The sequence below is a fragment of the Ceratotherium simum genome, chromosome 15 (assembly GCF_057802395.1).
Source record: "Ceratotherium simum simum isolate JZ-2026a chromosome 15, ASM5780239v1, whole genome shotgun sequence".
NCBI lineage: Eukaryota > Metazoa > Chordata > Mammalia > Perissodactyla > Rhinocerotidae > Ceratotherium > Ceratotherium simum.
The window spans coordinates 50,849,001-50,869,507 of NC_141914.1; the positions used below are offsets into that span (position 1 = coordinate 50,849,001).

Consider the following 20,507-nt stretch of genomic DNA (forward strand, 5'->3'; position numbering starts at 1 on the left):
TGCATGTGGGACGCGGCCTCAGCATGGCCGGAGAAGCAGCGCGTTGGTGCGAGCCCGGGATCCGAACCCGGGTCGCCAGCAATGGAGCGCGCTCACTTAACCACCAAGCCACGGGGCCGGCCCAACCTGTTGGATTTTGAAGACTGGAGATCGGCTTTATCTTTCAGGGAGAAATTGGTTGCCCTGGTGACTACATGCCTTAATGCAAAATTTCCCCAAATCTTCAAACTCCTCTTTGGACTCCAGTTTGGTATTCTACTAACTTAAAGAAAACAACCAAATTTATGATTTGGTCTAGGGGATAGCCCAGACAGTACTACATTAATACTGCCTTTAACTCCATTTTAAAAGCAAGAGTTGAACTCAGGATAAAATAACTGACACATGAGATCAGTCTTCAGCCGTGTTACAGGCCCTAGCTCTCTGACAAGTGATTTAAGAAAAAAGTAAAGGCATTTAAGATTTCATTCTCTCTGTGAAGGCAAGGAAACCTTAAGTTATGGTAAGTCACAGTAAGTCTGGGACACCAGGCTCACACTTGTCATGTACCGACACCAGCTACAACTGAGACAGCAGAAGTTCTGGAAATGTAGAATAGATCACTGTGTTTGGGGAATATCTTCGGGATAATCTGGGAATAATCTGTTCTGATTCTGTTTAAATTTGCTTCAATTTTAAAACTAGTTAAAATGGGCCGGCCCTGTGGCTTAGTGGTTAAGTGCGTGCGCTCCGCTGCTGGCGGCCCGGGTTTGGATCCCGGGCGTGCACCGACGCACCGCTTCTCCGGCCATGCTGAGGCTGCGTCCCACATACAGCAACTAGAAGGATGTGCAGCTATGACATACAACTAACTACTGGGGCTTTGGGGGAAAAAATAAACAAATAAAATTAAAAAAAAAATAAAACAAAACTAGTTAAAATGTTCTATGTTCAGCTGATTTTTTACTTATTTATTTTCCAATAGAAGAGATGCATAGAAGGGCAAGTTTACAAAAACACCGAACAGTATTTTATGAGTGAATGTCTACAATACAACATCCGTACTCCCAGAATGCTGCTTTAAGTACAGCAGAACTCCAAACTCTAAAATTTTCATTTTTCTTCTTGAACGAATTTCGATACACCTTAGTTCTTACACAAATTTCCAATATGCTACATATTAAAAATGTTCCAATCTTGATGAGTATTAAACATTTTATTTAGAGATTTTAAAGTAAAAAAAAGGTACACAAAGACAGATTACATTATGATGACCAAGGCAGTATTCTACATGACAAAAATCAAAACAAAATTTAAAAAGTAAATGTACAGGCACTAAACAAGCAAAATACCTGATATCCAATACAGGCTGCATACACATAAAATGACCTGGCCACATGCTTATGCAAAATAAATTTTTTCTTAGAACACCAAAATTCCACCATTCTGTCAACTGCCTTATTCCCCTGGTGAGCATTTTGAGAGAACTTCCATACAATATGAAAAGAATCGGCATGGCACTTAAAGACTACAAACAACAGAACACAATTAAAAACATTTTTGTAATGTAATTCTGTATAAAATATATACAGTAAATGTTATTAGTTAAAAAAAAAGATTTAAAAACAAAAGACCACCCTGAATAACAGTTAAAACCTCATCACAGAAAAATGCTTGTCTTTTGTAACATTATTGATTAAAAAGTTGATGGATTTTTCTTTTGAGGGGATATCTAACTTGTAGAAGTCATTTATTCAAAATTTATTTAAAATTGTAGGTAAGATAGTAACTCAGGGCCTACCCCTCCTCAAAATGTTTTATCATGAATATTCATTCTGATATTTAACTACAAGACAAAGTAAAAGAATAAAATAAAGAAAGTGTTTCTCAAAATGAGGTCCAAAGCCCCAAAGGAATTCTAAGGTGGGCTCAGTAATGTGCATTTTAAACAAATTTCCTAGGTGATTATTCTACATTTTAAATCTGAGAACTAATGCCCTAGGAGAAACAGCACCACTTAAAAGCAAGATCACAAACACATTTCTGACATAAGATGTCAGAATTTTCTATAGGGTTATGATTTGAAGTGAATACTGCTTTTTGTTTTAAAACAACTTTCAGGTATTAAGAGAAACGTATATACATGTTAAATAAACATATGAATGTATATAAACATTTTCCTTTGAGGTTTTCATTGCTCTCAGACTTAGTTATTTGAAGAAAAAAGAGCACACGGCCAGAAACTTTGGAAAAATTACATTTCTAATGAAATGTAGCATCCAAAAAATATATATATAATTTATTAAATGCCTACAAATTTTAAATCATTCTAAATTTAAGACTAGATAACTTCCCCTCAAATTAAATTTTACTAAGATTGGGCAAATGGAAGTAATTTAAATGATTCTGGTTACTTTATAAGTCCCTTTTCATAAAAAAATATTTAAAATAACAAGAGAAGAATGCTATCTCTGGCATCCCTTTAAATAATAAATTGCTAAATACTAATATTAATAAAAAATAATCTGAAGAACTCTGCCCCTGAAATGTACCTCCTCTGTGTTACATGTGTTGCCTACTTCACAAAAGCTCACTGAAGGAGCTGGAACTGTGATGTGTGTGAGTATATGTGTGTCCTGAACATTTATTCATATTTACTTTATTATTTTTCTTGGATTTCATTGAAGACTCCATAAACAGGGTCCAAAAGTATGGATAATGTGTTTAGGGGGAAGAAACGAGCATGGTTAACACACTATTTGAAAGAGAAATTCTTTTCCTGTATACTAAATTATAAGGAAAAAATAGTATACATTCTGTCTCCACTGGATAAATGGAATGCTTTTCCCAGTTTGGTAACAAGTGAGTGCCTCCTTATTATTTAAATCAAATTACAACAAGCAACTGTGGGATTTACTCTCCCATAAGAAATAAATATTACCATTGCACTTTTTTGGATCTATTTTAAATTTCTATTTTTTCCTTTCTATATACTGAGAGATTTTCTATTCAATTGCATTCTGGATCCTCTGAACTATATTTGTTAACATTCCAGTTAAAGTCCTGGCTGAACAGACAAGCTCAGAAGCCAACCCCTTAATATACTAAAGAAATCACTTGCATCAGTTTTTCAAAAATAGCTAATGATTTGGAATCTGATTCTTAATAAAATGTGCCTATTTTATTCCTCAAGGAGAATCTGCATTCCCCAATTCTAAGCAAGCAACACCTTTTATTACCAATTTAATAACTGTCGCCTTAAAAATCAACAATTATCCAAGGCAATGATAAAATTTAAAGCTAAATTTTTAAACACAAAGAACTCAGAAACTAATAGGTAACATAACAAATTGCCGTATTTTGAATTAATCTTTTATTCCAAAAGTAAACACTTAAATGACTTAAAATGACAAAAATCACGGGAGGCTTATGATGCAATCCCACCATGTGCCTTAATGAAACAGATACCCAACTCTTTTTAAAAGCAGTGATAAATATTTCCTTTAAATGAAAAGGACAACTTCATTATTCATCAGTAGGCTGCTGGATTACCAGTGTAACTAATTTTGACACGATTGTCTGGAAACTAGTTTCAATTTTCTTTCATAGTTAAACTTAGATGTAATAATTGGCTCTTACAGTCAACAACAGAAGATATTGAGTGCTTTTTTGTCGGTGGCAAATATAAAATGTATCCAGGCTAGTAACAAGTTAATCCATGCATTAAATGGCAACAAGCAAAATGCATAGTTGAGAAATGAGGATCAGACACATTCTTCTGCAGACATCAAAAGGGGATTGATATACTCAAAACCTTCAAATTCAGATTGATCAATCTTCCTCACAATGTCACTGTTGAAAGAAAAATAATTTTCATAATCAAGATTTCTTCAACTGTTTATTTAAATGGTAAAATAAGGTTAAGAAAGAAAAATAAGGCTAATTTATATAAATTATGGAAAAAAATTTTTACAAGTTTTTAGATTAATCCCAAAACATTTTCCAGAAGAATCAAGAGTATTGAAAATCAAAAAAGACTAATAATCCCACAAGCAAGTTTAGAACCAAAAGGTAGTCCAAAACTGAAGACTGAGAATAAAAAAGGCACAAGTTGTCACGATCCTAGTTAATCGTAACTTTTGACCTGAACAACATGCCTAATTATAGGTGAACATCCAGGTCTGAATTAGTATTCAATTTAGTAGTCACTTCAATAGCCAGATGGAATATAGCAAAGAGAAGGCCCAGAAGAAGTTAACCAACAGGAAAAGACAATAGGAACAAGTAAACTGAGAGACCTGGAAAAAGGAGAGACCACCACAGGGAGGTAACGGGTCACAGGGAAGGGAGAGATTGGCATTCTGTTACACTATGCTTCTGGTTAATATATAGTAAGAGTAAGTAGTACAATAGAATATTTTAATACTTAAATGTACACCCCACACTGCAGAGCACAAAGTTACACAGGATATAGTCCCTTCCTTCAAGAAGGGAAGGTACCTCACATAACAGCAGAAAGCTACAAGAGAAAGCAGTACCTGCTAAGTTTCATATGGGACAAGCTAATTCCTGTTCTAACCAAAGTTCTAAAGAAAAGGGTGACTTCTAGCTGGAAAAATCAAGAAAGGCAGCATCCATTCCACAAACACTTACTGAATGGAATTATGAAAGATTACAGTGGTTCTAGGAGAATGCACGTAATTTATTAGAGGTGGAGCACAGGAACAGAAGGGTGTTAAGTGGCAGATGATGCTGGAAGGAAAGTCATGGCTGGCTCAAAGAAGCCAGTGATGTTTACACTAAGAAGTTTCACCTTGACCCATCAAAGATCTGGTTGCATGTGAGGGAGCTCTGAAAGATGGGGAAGACTTCAATAGGTTAAAATGAAGGAGGAATAGAGAGGAAACAGCATGAGCAAGCACGCTATCAGGGAATGGTGAGTAACAGACTGATCAGAACACAGAGTCTGTGTGAGAGTATGGTGAGAGAGACGGCTAGAGAGTCAGGCTGCAGCAGATGGTGGGAAGCCTCAAATGCTAGCCAAAACGATGGATTTTATCTGCTAGGCAATGCAGGAGTTACTAAAGGTTTCTACCTAAAGGAGTTAGAGAACTGGAGTGGTACTTCATGAGGTGTACAGAATGGTTGCAAAGTAAAGAAGGAGCTCAATTAGGAGGATGGTACAATATCCTAGGTATGATATGAAAGAGATGTGAACTGGGCTTATGGCAATGCGAATGGAAAAAAAGGATCTGACACAAGTGATGAAGTAAAAGGAAAAACAGACAAGAACTTGGCAGCTGAAGGTGTTATATAGTTTGTTAAGGAAAATGAGGAGTCAACAATCACTGACAGTTTGAATCTGAATGCAGGAACACATGGTGGTATAAAGAGCAGAAAAAGATAAATAAAAACAAGGAACTGATTGAGAACAAGAGAAAAAGAGACCATAAAGGGTCACTATTTTGATTTTAGACTTCATATGTTTGAGATGCTTGTCTAACAAACTAGGGGAGACGTTAAACAAGCAGATGGAAATGCAGCTCAGGAGAGAGATCAGGGAAGGGCTAGGTGCTTTAGAAACCATCGCTCATTTAGTCTTCACAGCAACCTGTGAGGTGGGCAATACGAAAAGAAACAAGCTCGGAGAAGTTATGCAATTCACACCGAGGTTACTCTGGTAAGAAGTGGCATTGGGATTCAAATTCCAATCTTCTGATTAAATCCAGTGTTCTTTCTAACACACGATGCTGTCAGAAATAATGATTTTGGTACATATCTCTCCTTCTAGTAGACAGTAAGTTTTTTCCAAGATTGGCCTATGTCTTGATCATCTTTGAATGTCTAGTACTTAGCATAGTGCCTTTTGCTCAATAATTGTTTGCCAATTTAGCTGGGAGTCATTTAAATAGCTGGTATCCATGCTACAGGACTGGCTGAAATCTCCAAGGTACAAGCTGCATACAGCAAAGAGAAGACTGTCATGAACAGAACCATGGAGCATCTTAGTCTCGAGGGGACAGGGAAAAAGGATGACAAGTAGTCACAGAGATGAAGCAGAACCAGGATGGGTAGTGCCAACCAAAGCAAGGCCATGAGTGTCAAATGCTTTACAGACATCAGGGGAGAGGGAGACTGATCAAAAATGCTTTAAAATTTAGAAATTAAGAAGTCAATTCAGGGGCTGGCCTGCTGCGCTGGTGGCGCAGTGGTTAAGTTCACGCATTCCACTTTGTTGGCCCAGGGTTCAACGGTTCAGATCCTGGGCGCGGACCTACTCACCACTCATCAAGCCATGCTGAGGTGGCGTCCCACACAGAAGAGCTACAACTCTACAACTATGATACACAACTGTGTACTGGGGCTTTGGGGAGAAAAAATAAAAAAAAAAGAGGAAGATTGGCAACAGATGTTAGTGCAGAGCTAATCTTCCCGCCCCCCCGCCCCCAACGAAGTCAAGTCAACCTTCAAAAGCTGAAGGATCAGCAGGTTAAATTGTAAGGGGTTAAAGTGCGGGCAGTAAGAAAGTGCAAGACAATCAACGTTGACCACTCTGAAGGAGTTTGATACAGATACCGCTGATTTACTTTTCTTTTACCAGGAGCATCTATTAACTATCTTTGAAAAAGCTTGAAGATAAAAAGAAAAACATGGTGGTTCAAAGAAGTGCTAAGATTCAAGGGAAAAAATTAGGGTATCTGAGCATGTTTATTAGCAGAGGGAAAGAAGCTGGAAAAGAGAAACTAAAGATGGTGGACTAATGGAGGAAAGTGACAAAGTGAAATCCCAGAGGAAACTGAGGAAATAGGTCCAGGAAAAGAGGAGGGCACCCCTTGAGAGAGAGGGACGGCCTTCTAAGAACAGGGAAGAAGACAAAGGTTGAGAAGCGTTAGAGGGCAAATCTGAGATGCAAGGTGGTCTGGTGACAGCTGGAAAGGGGGCAAGCTCACACCAGGAGGTCTCAATTCTTGCAGTCAAGTTAAGGCAAGGTTAATCCATTAGGAGTGATAGAGGCAGGGTAGGATTGAAGGCATCTAAAATGTAGAGACAGTTTAGAACAGCTGCTGTGAGGAATGGGGTAAGAATTAACAAGATGTAAGTAAAATAACTGCCAAACAGTAATGGCCTCCTTGAGATGACAGAATGAATCTGTAATGACAGGTAAACGATCAAATATTCCCAAACTACTCTAAACCATATTTTTAAAAGATGCAACATAAACACAAAAAATAAATCAGATTACTGCTGGCTGGACTTGATATGTTGATGTAATCTTTTTAAAAAGCAATTTGGGGGCCGGCCTGGTGGTACAGTGGTCAAGTTTGCACGCTCTGCTTCGGTGGCCCGGGGTTCGCAGGGTCGAATCCCTGGCTCGACCTCTGCACCGCTCATCAAGCCATGCTGTGGCAGGCATCCCACATATAAAGTAGATGAAGACGGACAAGGATGTTAGCCCAGGGCCAATCTTCCTCAGCAAAAAGAGGGGGGTTGGCAACAGATGTTAGCTCAGGGCTAATCTTCCTCACACACACACACACACACACACACACACACGCAATTTGGCAATACATATCAAGAGCTTTAAAAATCTCATACCCTTTGACCTAATTCCCTTTCTAGGAATCTATCTTAAGGTAATAGGAACTCAGATAAAGATGGGCATTGTCAAAATGGGAAACAGTGCAGAGCAGTGGAAAGAGCACAGGCCTTAGTCAGTCAGATTTGCATTTGAATCCTGACTCTGCCACCTGATAGCTGTGTAACTTGGCTTAATCTCTCTGAGCCTTGGTTTCCTCATCTGTAAAATGCAGATGACCATAACTAGGTTTACAAGGTTGTTGTGAGAATCAGAGATAATGCATGTAAAGCAAAGTAGAAAATGGCAGTTGTTGTAATTTGTAATAGTATAACAGATTCAAATATCCCATAACTCAATGGTTAAATTATAGTATAATCTGATAATGAAACATTGTGTAGCCACTAAAAATGGGACTTTGAAAGAACTTTAAAAATATTTCAGTCTACAGAATTACTTACTCATCATCTGGAGTGAGCTGGACAGGTTCATTAGTAAACTGAGAATCAAAGTTGTCCAAACCAAATTCCCCAGAAATATTTGGTTTAAAGGGAGGTACCACCTGCTTTTGCTCCATCTAGAAAGACATATTGGATGACAGCTCAAACCTGCATTCTTAGAAAAATTCCACCTCTTCATTTCTCCTCTGCCCTCAGATGTTTCCCAGTCTTATTAAAGTGAATCCCTAGGCATGGTTCTACAATATGCACAATGATGGAAATAAGTTACAAATCTGAACATTGATGCAGGCCACAATAATATTACAACCTGGTCCATCAAATTAATATTCTAAGCCTTTATTATTTTAAAAGCTTTTTAAAAAGCACTTTAGAGAGTGGTTTTAAGTTATTTAAGTGATATACTAGTTTTTCAACATTCTTTTAAGATAATAAAATTTGGCCCAACATAATAATGAAACGTAATATAGAAAACAATCAAAATTTACATACCATATCCCAATCAACATTTCGGAAGAATGGGTGTCCCTGAATATCAGCAAATCCTGTTTGAGGATGACAACCCAATCGCTCCTTTGGGTCCTATGGTGGAAAGAAATGTTTCAAGAACTGGGTGAATATCATGCTTTAGAGTAAATAATCTTTGTGATCTGTGTTTCGTGTCTATTTTACGATACCTTTATGTCTGAAATCAGAATGGTCTACCTTTCATTCTAGAAAGTACAACACTAGACTGAAATGAGTATCTGAAGCTTGTGACAAGTAAGATTTCCTCATGGCTCCCTCTCTCATAGCGTGTAATTAAAGTGGAGATATGTCACCACTCCTTGTTAAAGAAAAATGCCAGGAAAAAGAGCAGCAGCATCATTTGAGCAGCATCCAGCTATTTCTGTCCTAGGTTAGAGTGATAGTCAAAATATGCAAAGCCCCAAACTTCACAAGTTTGGTCTTAGCTCAGTTTAAAAAGCCCTATGCCCAATTACAGCAACAAACCATAATCTGTGTACAACGACACAACCATGATCTGAATCATCGGACTGAGAAGGAGCCTGCAACTTACAGAAAAGTCTTGGCTTATTCATTACTGTGAAGGAGAACATGTTCCCATTTTTCTTTCTAATAAAAGGCATTTTATTTTGCTTATTAACACCTCTCAGCTTCATTTTTCACTGGAAACTTAGGTTTCCAGTTTAAATCTTTCCTTATAAAAAGTACTCATTTAAAACAAATTTCTTATTTTATTAAAATTCATTATTATCTTATCTATTTACCTTAGAAGGTAAATGCACATCGACCTATTTTCTAACCTACCATTTATTTAAAATAAGATTGGGGCCGGCTCCATGGCTTAGCGGTTAAGTGCGCGCACTCAGCTACTGGCGGCCCGGGTTCGGATCCCGGGTGCACACCGACGCACCGCTTCTCCGGCCATGCTGAGGCCGCATCCCACGTACAGCAACTAGAAGGCTGTGCAGCTATGACATACAACTATCTACTGGGGCTTTGGGGGAAAAAAAGGAGGAGGATTGGCAATAGATGTTAGCTCAGAGCCGGTCTTCCTCAGCAAAAAGAGGAGGATTCAGCAGGATGTTAGCTCAGGGCTGATCTCCCTCACAAAAAAAAAAAAAAAAAAAATTTAAAATAAGATTTATGATCGCCAAGATCTTTGTGATACAAGAAGAAGTATATATTCAGTCTTTCTCCCAGGTTCCTGACATAGAGCTTCTAAAACCTTTGTAATTTCCTGATAGGAATGTCTTTTGTTATTCATAACAAGTCCCTTTTGATCATACCTGAGTTTATGCTAATAAAGTGACTCTTGGTAGGTCTTTAGATAGCTTCAGGATGGGGTATGGTTGCCAGAGGAACCAACCATGTGATTAGGGGGTTGGAAGTTTCAGCCTCATTTCCAGAGGGGCTGGAAATTGAGTTCAACTACCAATGGCTGATTTAATCAATTGTGCTATGTAATGAATCCTCCATAAAAAGCTCTAAAGCGTGACGTTTGGAGAGCTTCTGGGTTGACGAACTCATCCACGTGCTGGAAGGGTGGCGTGCCCCAACTCCACAGGGACAGAAGCTGCTGTGCTCAGGACCCTTCTGGACCTCAACCTACGTACCTCTTCATTTGGTTGTTCATTTGTACCCTTTATAATAAACTGGTGATAGTAAGAAAAGTGTTTTCCTGAGTTCTATGAGCCATTCTAGCAAATTACTGAACCTGAAGTGAAGGGGTTGTGGGAACCCCCAACTTTGTAGCCAAGTCAGACAGAAGTGTGGGTACCCAATACTTGCGACCGGCATCTGAAGTAAGGACCGTCTTGTGGGACTGAGCCTTTAAACCTACGGAGTCTGATGTTAACTCTGGGGAGTTAGTGTCAGAAATGAATTGAATTGTAACATACCCACTTGGTGTCAGGAGAGTTGAAGAATTTGTTGTTGGTGTGGAAAAAAACCTACACATTTGGTGTTAGAAGTGTTATGAGTAAAAGCAGTTCAGAATCATAGTGATAGATAGATCCCCAAACTCTCCTAGCCTACCAACTGCAACAAACGAATGGTGTTCAGATTTTTTAAGAGCCAATGATAGCATTTCATTTCTTCTGATTTGATCTAATTATAGGGTTTTTGACATGAGAATTTGTAGGGAAGACCACTGCCCCAAGCCCTCAATGACTAAAGAGATTCTATAAATAATAATCCAAAGAAAATTGAAAAACAGAACTGAAAGTACCATTGAGCATATCCCCAAAGATGCAATTTTCCCCTAAATTGAGTACATGGTATATGTCATTTACGTTAAAAATACCGTAAGTAATATATAGCTGGAGGTAAATTATATTGGCAACATGGAAAGAACAACTTATCTCAGGATCTAATGCTGTCCAATTACTCTGGTGAAGAGACAAATTCCAGATCTAACTGAAAAAATTACAGTCTGATGTTTTGGAATTTTATGTTGCCTGAACCTCTACTTACCAGTTTCATTTACAGAGAGATAAACCACTAAAGACTTTTATACATGATTTATACCTTGTTGAGAAAACTCTTCAGGACACTTGCAGCTTTTACAGACAGAGAACGTGGTATGCGAATTTGTTTTTCCAAAATAACTAGAAAGATAAAATTTATGGCATTATATTTAACTATAACATGGCTGTAATCTTTAAATTTTTATTATGAGATATTTAAGGCATTCTAGCAGGAAAAAATAAGACATTACATACACTACTTAAGCGTCTCGTGTACTTTCCCAGGCCCAGTCCTCTCCTCCTTTCTCAGAGACAGCCTCTAATCTGAACACTGATTTGATCATTTACATGCATACGTTTTATTCTTTGACTACCTTATTGCGACTTGGTTTTCTCATCTGTAAAATTGGAATAAAAATAGAACTTGCTTCATAGGGTTGTTATGAAGTTTACATGAGTTAATATCTGTAAATGCTGGCACATATTCCCATATGTGATTTTATTGGACACTGCCAAATTATTCCCCAAAGTTCTTGTGTCAATTTTCACTGCCGCCAGCAGTCTATGAGAATTCCAGCTGCTCCATATCCTCATCAGCACTGGTATTATCAGACTTTAAAATTTCTGCCAACGTAGGGGTACAAAATAGTAGCTCATTAGTGCTTTAATGTGCATACCCTTAATTACCAGTGAGGATGAACATCTTTCCATATATTCCACGGCCATTTAGATTTCCTATTACATGAAATATCAATAACTACGAAGTGTAGAATTTTATGGCAGTCTTCACACTTCTTTGGACTGTGTGTTGGGGAGTCCCTGTGCTTGTCTGCTTGTTTCTGTTCTGTTTCATTCTTTGTATTTCTAATCTTGGGGTTTTCTTTTCATTTTCTGATCTCTCTTATCTTGTTGGTACTCTATCTTTTCCCCATATTGTTCACGGACTTTGGCACTCAGCCTCGGGGTCCATGTGAAAAGACTGTCCTCTCTAGCCACAAGATTCCTTCCTCCAATCTCTGTTTGTGATACACAGTCTGAAGGCACCTCTTTGTTATGTTTTTGAGTATGAGAAGGTAACTAGTAAATGGGACTGAAGACTACAGAGATTGGAAGGATGTATCCAAAAAAAAAAAAAAATCAAAGCCTCACATATTAAGGAGTATATTGTCTAGATCATTCTCCTCTTTCTTACTCAAAGTAGTAACTTGAGCCATCTTCTTTCATGCTCTACAATAGGTTATTCACAGAGAATCTCTGTAAAACACTGCAAATTACCTTGGAAGAGATAATCCTCTGTGTTTTGATCAGGGTTATCAGAGCTCCCAACAATATCAAATGGAGACCTTCCTGCCATCATCTCAAACATTAGTACCCCAAGAGCCCACCAGTCGACACTGAAACCTTCAAAAAAGAAATTTTAAAGCAACAAATTATCCATTCTGCATTCTTGAACGTCAGTAATTTGAGATTCATTTTATTTCATAAGGAAAAAGTAAACTCTAAATGCATTATAACTACCACGGTAGGCATTGAAGATTACAGGAATATTTCACTTATCAACAAGGGGAGGTACTAAAAGATAACTTTAAAAATAAAATATGTTTCTTTTCCCAAATATGTCTGTAATTTCAGATTCATGGCCTGTTTCTAATATTTTGTTTTAATGATATAATTAAACTGTAATTGAGAATAGCATTCATTGGTCTAAAACCTGATCTTCTGCTAGCTGATTCAAGATCCTTGAAGGACCCTGGAATCAGATTATGAGCAGCTGTCATAAGTACCCAGCCTCCTTTACATCTGCTGAAATCAGAGGGCCAGAACCTAAGGCGTCAAATGTTTTCTTAGGATAAACATCCTCTGGTTCCTGACAAGCAGTCAATCTTTCTCCCATCTTTCAGATTCCTCGGGGAAATATCCCAGGAAATCTGAAAAATCTTCCTGAGTCACTCTGCAGTCACATAGCTGAAGTTTAAATCCCTACTCTGCCACTTTTTAGCTGTACAACCTTGGGCAAGTTATTTAAACTTTCTGTACATTAGTTTCCTCATCTGTAAAATGAGAACTAACAGTGCTTACCTCATAGGATTACTGAAAGGATTAACTTAGTTAACATATGTAAATTGCCTAGAATAGTGCCTAGGAATTAGTGCTTGCCACTAATAAAACAGTATTCAAATTTCTACCCCCAAATACTGCCCAGGTCCCACCATCTCCAATTTCAGAGTTTGGGGTTTTCATGTAGGTTTTAAGGGGATCAAAAAAGTTTAAGTTAATAAGATCAGCACTGAAATACTGTAGAGTACTATAATGCATTTGGTACCACATTTAACCACCCTTCTAGTTCACAGCTAAAATATCATCTATTTATTTATTACCATAATCTTCTCCTCTTAAAATTTCAGGAGCAATGTAATTGGGAGTACCACAGAAAGTGCTGGTTGTATCTCCTGGCCGTAATCCTTCCTTTTATTAAAAAAAAAGAAAAAAGAAATAATAAGATCCAAAATTCTGTTTTAAATTCACCTCCCTTATTTCATCTATCATATGAGCTTAGCATCTGTAGGTAATATATTAAGCTTAAATAAAATATCACTAGCACAAGTGCCTTTAGTATTAAAATCATGAGTTGCCAATAAATAGCTTAAAGAAAACCTGTCCTCATTAGATGTTGGTAAAGAGTCAGTTCAATTAAGATAAAAATTGTATTTAAAATAATTTATATTTAAGTAAAATTTTAATACAAAAATTTAAATTATATAAGTGAAAGGAATCATATTTTATGAAGAAAAGAAGCACTTTAAATCCCCCCCCACCTCCTAACACAACGACTGCTGGCACTGTATTTCCCTTCTGGTTGTTCTTCCTATCAAGTTTTTTGGTTTTGTATTTTAACAGCTACAGGATGGAGAAAATTAAGGCAAAACACACTAATATGTATAAATAGAGAAACTACACAATAACAGATGGAACAACCACCAAGAAGTTATAAAAAACTTATGTACACCTGACCACACAGCCTCAAAATACAAAGAGTAAAAATGGACACAATTATTAGGAGAATTTCACAACCCCTGCTATGGACTGAATGTGTGTGTGCCCCCAAAACTCATCTAAGTCCTAAAGTGATAGCATTGGTAGGTGGGGGCTTTGGGAGGTAATTAGGTCATGAGGTTGGAGCCCCCATGATGAAATTAGTGTCCTTATAAGAAAAGGAAGAGAGCTAGCCTTCTCTCTCTCCCTGCCATGTGAGGATACAATGAGAAGAGAGCCATCTGCAAACCATGAAGAGTGCCTTCAACGTACACTGGATCTGCCAGCACCTTATCTTGGACTTCCCAGCCTCCAGAACCGTGAGAAATAAATGTTTATTGTTTAAGCCACCTAGTCTATAGTATCTTGTTACAGCAGCCCGAACTGATAATACAATCCCCAATCATGACCGGTGATTTTAATAGATCTATATCAGAAAACGACAGATCATACAGACCAAAAAATTAGTAAGCAGAGAAAGATCTGGACAAAAGCTAGCGCTAAAAATATATATAATATTACATACATACAGAATATGTATATCTATGTGAGTGTCTGGAGAAATGCAGGAGAAAGAGAGAGAGTGTGTGAAAGACAGAGAGAGACTCCTTGCATGCAAAATAGAGATTATCTATTCTTTTTTAAGTATACGTGGAATATTGACTGAAAACTAAGTCATAAAGGAAATCTCAATATATTTCAAAGAACCAACATCATGCAGACCATTCTCTAGCCACAGGGCAGTTAAATAAGAAATCAACAATAAAAAGATAGTCTAAAAACAAGCTGACTAATATTAAATATACAATTAAGCATCTGCTTTTTTAACTTTATAAGCATGTAATTTCCTATGTAATTAGACTTCTTGTTAGTAATGACTATAAAAATTCAACTGAACGTATGCATTTAGAATTTAATCATTTCCCTATTGTTAGATTATATGGTACAAAATTCCAAACAAAAAAGGAGGGAAGATATACGTTGAAAATCAAGCCTCCCTCCCATTCCTCTCCCTGACACATCCATTTCCAGCTCCCTAGAGGCAACCACTGTTAGGAGGTTCTTATGTGTCCCTCCCAAGATATTCTGAGCATGGTATATGTATTTTTCTTCAAACTTTACTCTATTATATTTAACACTGCTATAAACATCTAGAAGAAAGATTTAGTAACATGTTGTGAATCCAAGGACTTTCAATGATTCCTAATAGGGATATATACGTAATTTTGTATACAAAGAAATATAAATGTGACAAGTTGTTTTGTATTATTGGCAATGGCTTAAGGTACAGTCTCATGATAAACAACCTGCACTTTCAGGGCAAGAGTCAGAGGCAAGGGATGCAGTCTGTTAATATGTAACAGAGCTATGCTAAATCATTGACTTGTTGACTGAATATCTGGACATAGGCCCATCAGCTAAATTATCTACAGCATGACATAAATGTTATTATTAAAATTCCCCTGCTGATGAAAAAATAGAGTTAAAGGCACATCAATTCATAAAATGGCTCAAGTTTTTCAGTCAATAAAATCAATGTTCATGAAATATTTACACGTAAGTCTGAAGATACTAACTGAAGTTTTCATATGCCTCCAGTCATCACTAGTCTCTGCACTCTTTATATAAAAGCATCTAGGAGAAGCTGAGGAAATTAACTAAATTAATTTAACCTAAAGGAAGTACTTCTGGAGAAACTATGAAAAAAATTTAGTGTTTTAAATTTCCCAAGGAATTGTTACAAGGAAAAGAAATTCATCCAACATTTGCCTTGACTTTAGGTATATTTAAATACTGACTCTAAGTCATATAAGAACATTCAAATCTCCAAGGGATTCATTTCCCATAAGCTTTAACATCACAAGGGTATAAATGTGTCAGTGAGAGAAGAGACCAAGTATTGTCAGTAAAGTCTCTGAACAGAGTTCCAACCCTGGTGTCTTTTCCTACTAATAAAACTAAGTGGCTCCTAGAGGAGGAGGAAAGACAGAAAGGGAGGTAGGCAGGGCAACCAACTTAAAGAACTACTAAACAAGACCTCTAAGATTTATCGAAGATCCTGATTAACCTGATTGAGGATCTCTGGAAAGAATGAGAATGTATAACAAACCAATATTATTTTTCATTAAGAATAACAAAAGATTAAGTAATTTTTCTCTAATAATATCTTCCAGGCAAAACAGGATCCCTAAATTTCTTTGAATAAAAAGAGACAGAAAAGAATGAAGGGAGGAAGAAAGAGAGAGAGAGAGAGAGAAAGAGAAAAGAAAGCCTTAATTCATTTTTGTGAATTTCACTAAGTAATGCATACCCATTATAATAACTTTAAAAATACGTAAAAGTAAACAATAAATGTGTGATGCTACATAATAGGATAATACATAATACATAATAATACATATGAATTAGACAATTCTATACTTTAAAACTTTACTTAATGTTATAAGCATTTTACATTGTTATGAACTTTTTGAAAATATCTTCTTAAATGATTTCATAATGCCATGTTTTTTGGCCCTTCCATAATTTCCTTAATTATCCTCCTTACCAGTAGCCGTTTAGATTATGCATAATATTTATCATAAACTACAATAAAAAATTTTGGTCATAAACCTTTCCTCAAAGACCAAAATATTTACTCAGAATATCCCAGAGGCAGAATTACTGGATCAAAGAATATGGTCATCTTTAAGATTCCTGATACATTCCCACCAAATTCTCTACAGAAGGTTACAACAATATATACAGTCACCAATGACATATGAGAATGCCCATTTCACTAAACTCTTATAAATAGACTACTATAATTTTAAAACCAGTATCTGGCATGCAACAAAAAGTCTCGTCATTGTTTTAATGTGTATATTTGTAACAGGGTTAACATTCTTCATATTTTTTGTTCTGCTTTATTTTCCCTTGACAAATTATAGGACTCCTTTATTATTGTCATTTTTCTTTTGAAATGAGAAGAAAATCCACTGGGAAAAAAATGACACAGACCAAAAAGGTATCACAAATCTGAGTGATGGGTACACAGAGGTTCGCCTACCAAATCTCTACTTGTTTATGATCGAAAATTTAAGGAAATAGAAATTTAATATAAGAAAAGATAAATATCTGAGTTTTGTACATAAAAGCAAAAATACTTTACATGAAGATCTTCTTTTCTAATGCTGCTGGACAGATACTAAGGTTAAACCTTCAGTACTATTAGACTGTCCTATTTCATGCCAGCATTTAAATAATCTCCAGGCTCTGGAGGCGCTCCCCTCAGATGAACAGGGGAATGCAATTCAGACACTGACATGCTTGTTGCCACATTACTGTGTGAGTATAATGCTGTCTGAGCTACTTTAACAAGGAGAGTAGCTCCCTACACATTTGGTGGAAAGAGATTAGACCCTTAAATGAAACACTGCTACAAAAAGAATAAAACACCAAGTAATAAAGGAGATGTCCTGAGAATAACTAAAATTCTTTCTTTTTTTATTAATTTTTTTCTCTCCAGTGAATTTTTGGAAGAAAGTCAACTGGTTCCATGCTTCATGATGTGGGGCAATTTTTTTTTTTTTTTGAGGAAGATTAGCCCTGAGCTAACATTTGTTGCCAGTCCTCCTCTTTTTCTTCTTTCTCCCCAAAGCCCCAGTACATAGTTGTGTATCTTAGTTGTAGGTCCTTCTGGTTCTTCTATTTGGGACACCGCCTCAGCATGGCTTGATGAGCAGCAAGTAGGTCTGCACCCAGGATCCGAACTGGCAAACCCTGGTCTGCCAAAGCAGAATGCACGAGCTTAACTGCTACGCCACCAAGCCAGCCCCTAAAATTCTTATTTTGTTCTATTGTACATTATATCAGGTATTTAAATTTTAAATAGATTTCTTAGGAAAATCTTGAATTCATTATTTAAAAGTTACAATTAAATGGCAAAAACTGGAAGGTGATATGCAAGTAGTAGTGCTCAAGTCGTGGGATTGTAGACAATATTTATGTCCAAATTTTCTTCAATAGTGTCACAACTTTCAAGATAAAAAGTTACAGACATTAAAAAGAAATTAACTCTTGTAGCACATATAACACTCATAGAAAATACAGAATTTCGTAAATAGTTAGGAAATAAGTACATTTGTCTTTGTGTTAGATTTCCAAAAAGTATCCTAAACAAAGTAGCAATCATTTCCCCCTCTTCGAAGATGAAGTTATTTTACCAAAACAATTTTATGAGCTGCAGAGACCTTTTGAATAACTAGAATTTCCCTCACCTTACACATGCCATAGTCAGTGAGCTTAATGTGGCCCTCAGAGTCCAGCAGTACATTGTCCAATTTCAAATCTCGATAAATTATCCCTCGTTCATGAAGATAATTTAATGCTAGACTGATTTCTGCAGAGTAAAATCTAAAATAAAATGAAGAATAACTCATTTGATTCAAATTTTTACATTGTGGTAAGTTTCTAGAGGGAGGTATTTAAGTCATACTTCCAACTGCAAACGGAAACATCAAAATCATGTCAAAAGACTTTTTTCTCCCCATGTTTTTAGGAACAATACCAAAACACAAATTGAATACCACTATAAAATGTGTGAGCCTAAAGCACAATTATAAAAGTTCCAGTCTAAATTAAACTCACACTTTTCATAAAGTTATTAATTTGGAAGTCTCAAATGGGTTCTTTTTTTTGGTAATATTGGTTTATAACATTACATAAATTTCAGGTGTACATCATTATAGTTTGATTTCTGTATAGATGACATGGTGTTCAATCTGGGTCCTTGGATGGACTTCAGGCAGTCCACACTCCTATAACTGAAGGCAAAGTTGTATGTACATGTGTACATGAGCATCTTCTATAGAATTTCCATAACTTTCATGACTTCTCTAAGGGACCAATGACCTCCCAAAATGCTAAGAACCACTGATAAAAAGAATACTAAAAGTTAACAACTCATTCAAAACTATAAAATCTATACCAAAATTCTAGAAAAGTAATTACAAGTAATCATTCTACAACTATAACATCTAATATTAAAGAAAGAACTTTTTAAAACTGCCACCAACTCACTGGCGATAACCAGAACTTCCAATAAAGAAAATGAAACACCCAAGCTGGTTTATAGCTGCTCTGGTGAATGTTATCACCATCACATTTGGAGGTACATAATACACACCTTCTAGCTACTTAATTCTTTGAACAGGGAACTTGAGCCCTTATTCTGTACTTGGGTTCCTAGAAAAGCAAAGATGGTAAAAAACCAGAACTGGGACTTTAATACAGTAAAAACTAGACTACTTTCCCCAAGTCCAACTGAACAAATAAGGAACAAATACTGGCTATGTTCACAATTCAAAATATCATCTATGGCTTTGCTATGAAGGTGACCATTTGATAAAGCTTAAATAAACAACGGACACACAGTAAATTAAAAAAAAAAGACAACAGTTTGGCCCCAAGATTAGATTAGTCCAATTTATACCTTCTTATGAAACAGAAGGATATTATCTCTTTTTGACAAGAAATAATCAATAAACTACCAAGATTTCCACTAAAAAAGTTATTTTTCAAAACGAAATCTCTAACCTTTGTTACATACATATATGAATTCACATGTTTCATTTTGGCATCACTGTTGTGAAGCACAAAAGATGAAAATTCCTGCTAATTATGAGTAACTAAACAAAACAAGACATGGCACTGATGGATTAAATTTCTTATCCAAGGCCATGATCCTTCCTCACTTAACTCCTCCAAACATACAAACAATTTACAATCTTGCATAACAACATCAAATTAAGGGCACAAAATAAATAAATAGATAAATAAATAAATTGATATATAAGTAAATAAATAATATCTAACACTCGTTCCTCTTATTCATCAACATGTATGGGATCAGAGGGAAAAAAGCCAAAGGCAGAATAATTCAGAAATTATAATTACAGGAAAAACAGTCAGAAAAACATAATAGCTTAAGAGGAATTGTTTTATTACTCTCAAAAATATATATGAAAAATAATCTTCCAAAGAAAAACTGTCAGAGATGACTGCAAACCTGATAAGATTAATACGTGTTTGTAAATTCATTAATTATTTCCGTAGCTGATGCTGAATAGACAAAATATTTGAAAATAGACTAAAAGTTTCCCTTTAATATCGTTTACACTTTCCAATTGCTTATAATTATATTATATATGTAATATACAATGTTATGTATGTTATATATTATAATGTAAACTAACTTTTAGCTTAGCTTCCACATGACTTACAAAGAATTAACTAGCATCAAAATAAATGATTTATCTAGTGTTTTCAACCACTGGCACAAAATCCAACAGAAACAAACAATAATAAAAACCTTACCTGGCGTGTTCTTCAGGAAGTTTTCTTTGTCGCTGCATATGAAACATTAGATCTCCTCCATTTACATACTCTATGACAAAGAACAATCTAAAAGACAGAGAGAACACATGAAACCAAGATCCAAAATATGGC

At 36.1% G+C, this 20,507-nt stretch overlaps 1 protein-coding gene across 1 annotated transcript in view; it reads right to left on the minus strand.

The window, feature by feature from the left end:
* Positions 1–1,176: 1,176 nt before the first annotated feature.
* PRKCI (protein kinase C iota) overlaps positions 1,177–20,507 on the minus strand; it is a 71,162-nt gene continuing 51,831 nt past the window's right edge. The window contains exons 11-18 of the mRNA XM_004424754.2: positions 20,376–20,462; positions 18,278–18,413; positions 13,364–13,451; positions 12,261–12,386; positions 11,047–11,126; positions 8,506–8,595; positions 8,017–8,132; positions 1,177–3,831 (exon numbers count right to left, since the gene is read on the minus strand). Of these exons, the coding sequence (XP_004424811.1) occupies positions 3,744–3,831; positions 8,017–8,132; positions 8,506–8,595; positions 11,047–11,126; positions 12,261–12,386; positions 13,364–13,451; positions 18,278–18,413; positions 20,376–20,462 (811 nt within the window). The 3' untranslated portion in view covers positions 1,177–3,743. The remainder of the gene's footprint in view (positions 3,832–8,016; positions 8,133–8,505; positions 8,596–11,046; positions 11,127–12,260; positions 12,387–13,363; positions 13,452–18,277; positions 18,414–20,375; positions 20,463–20,507) is intronic.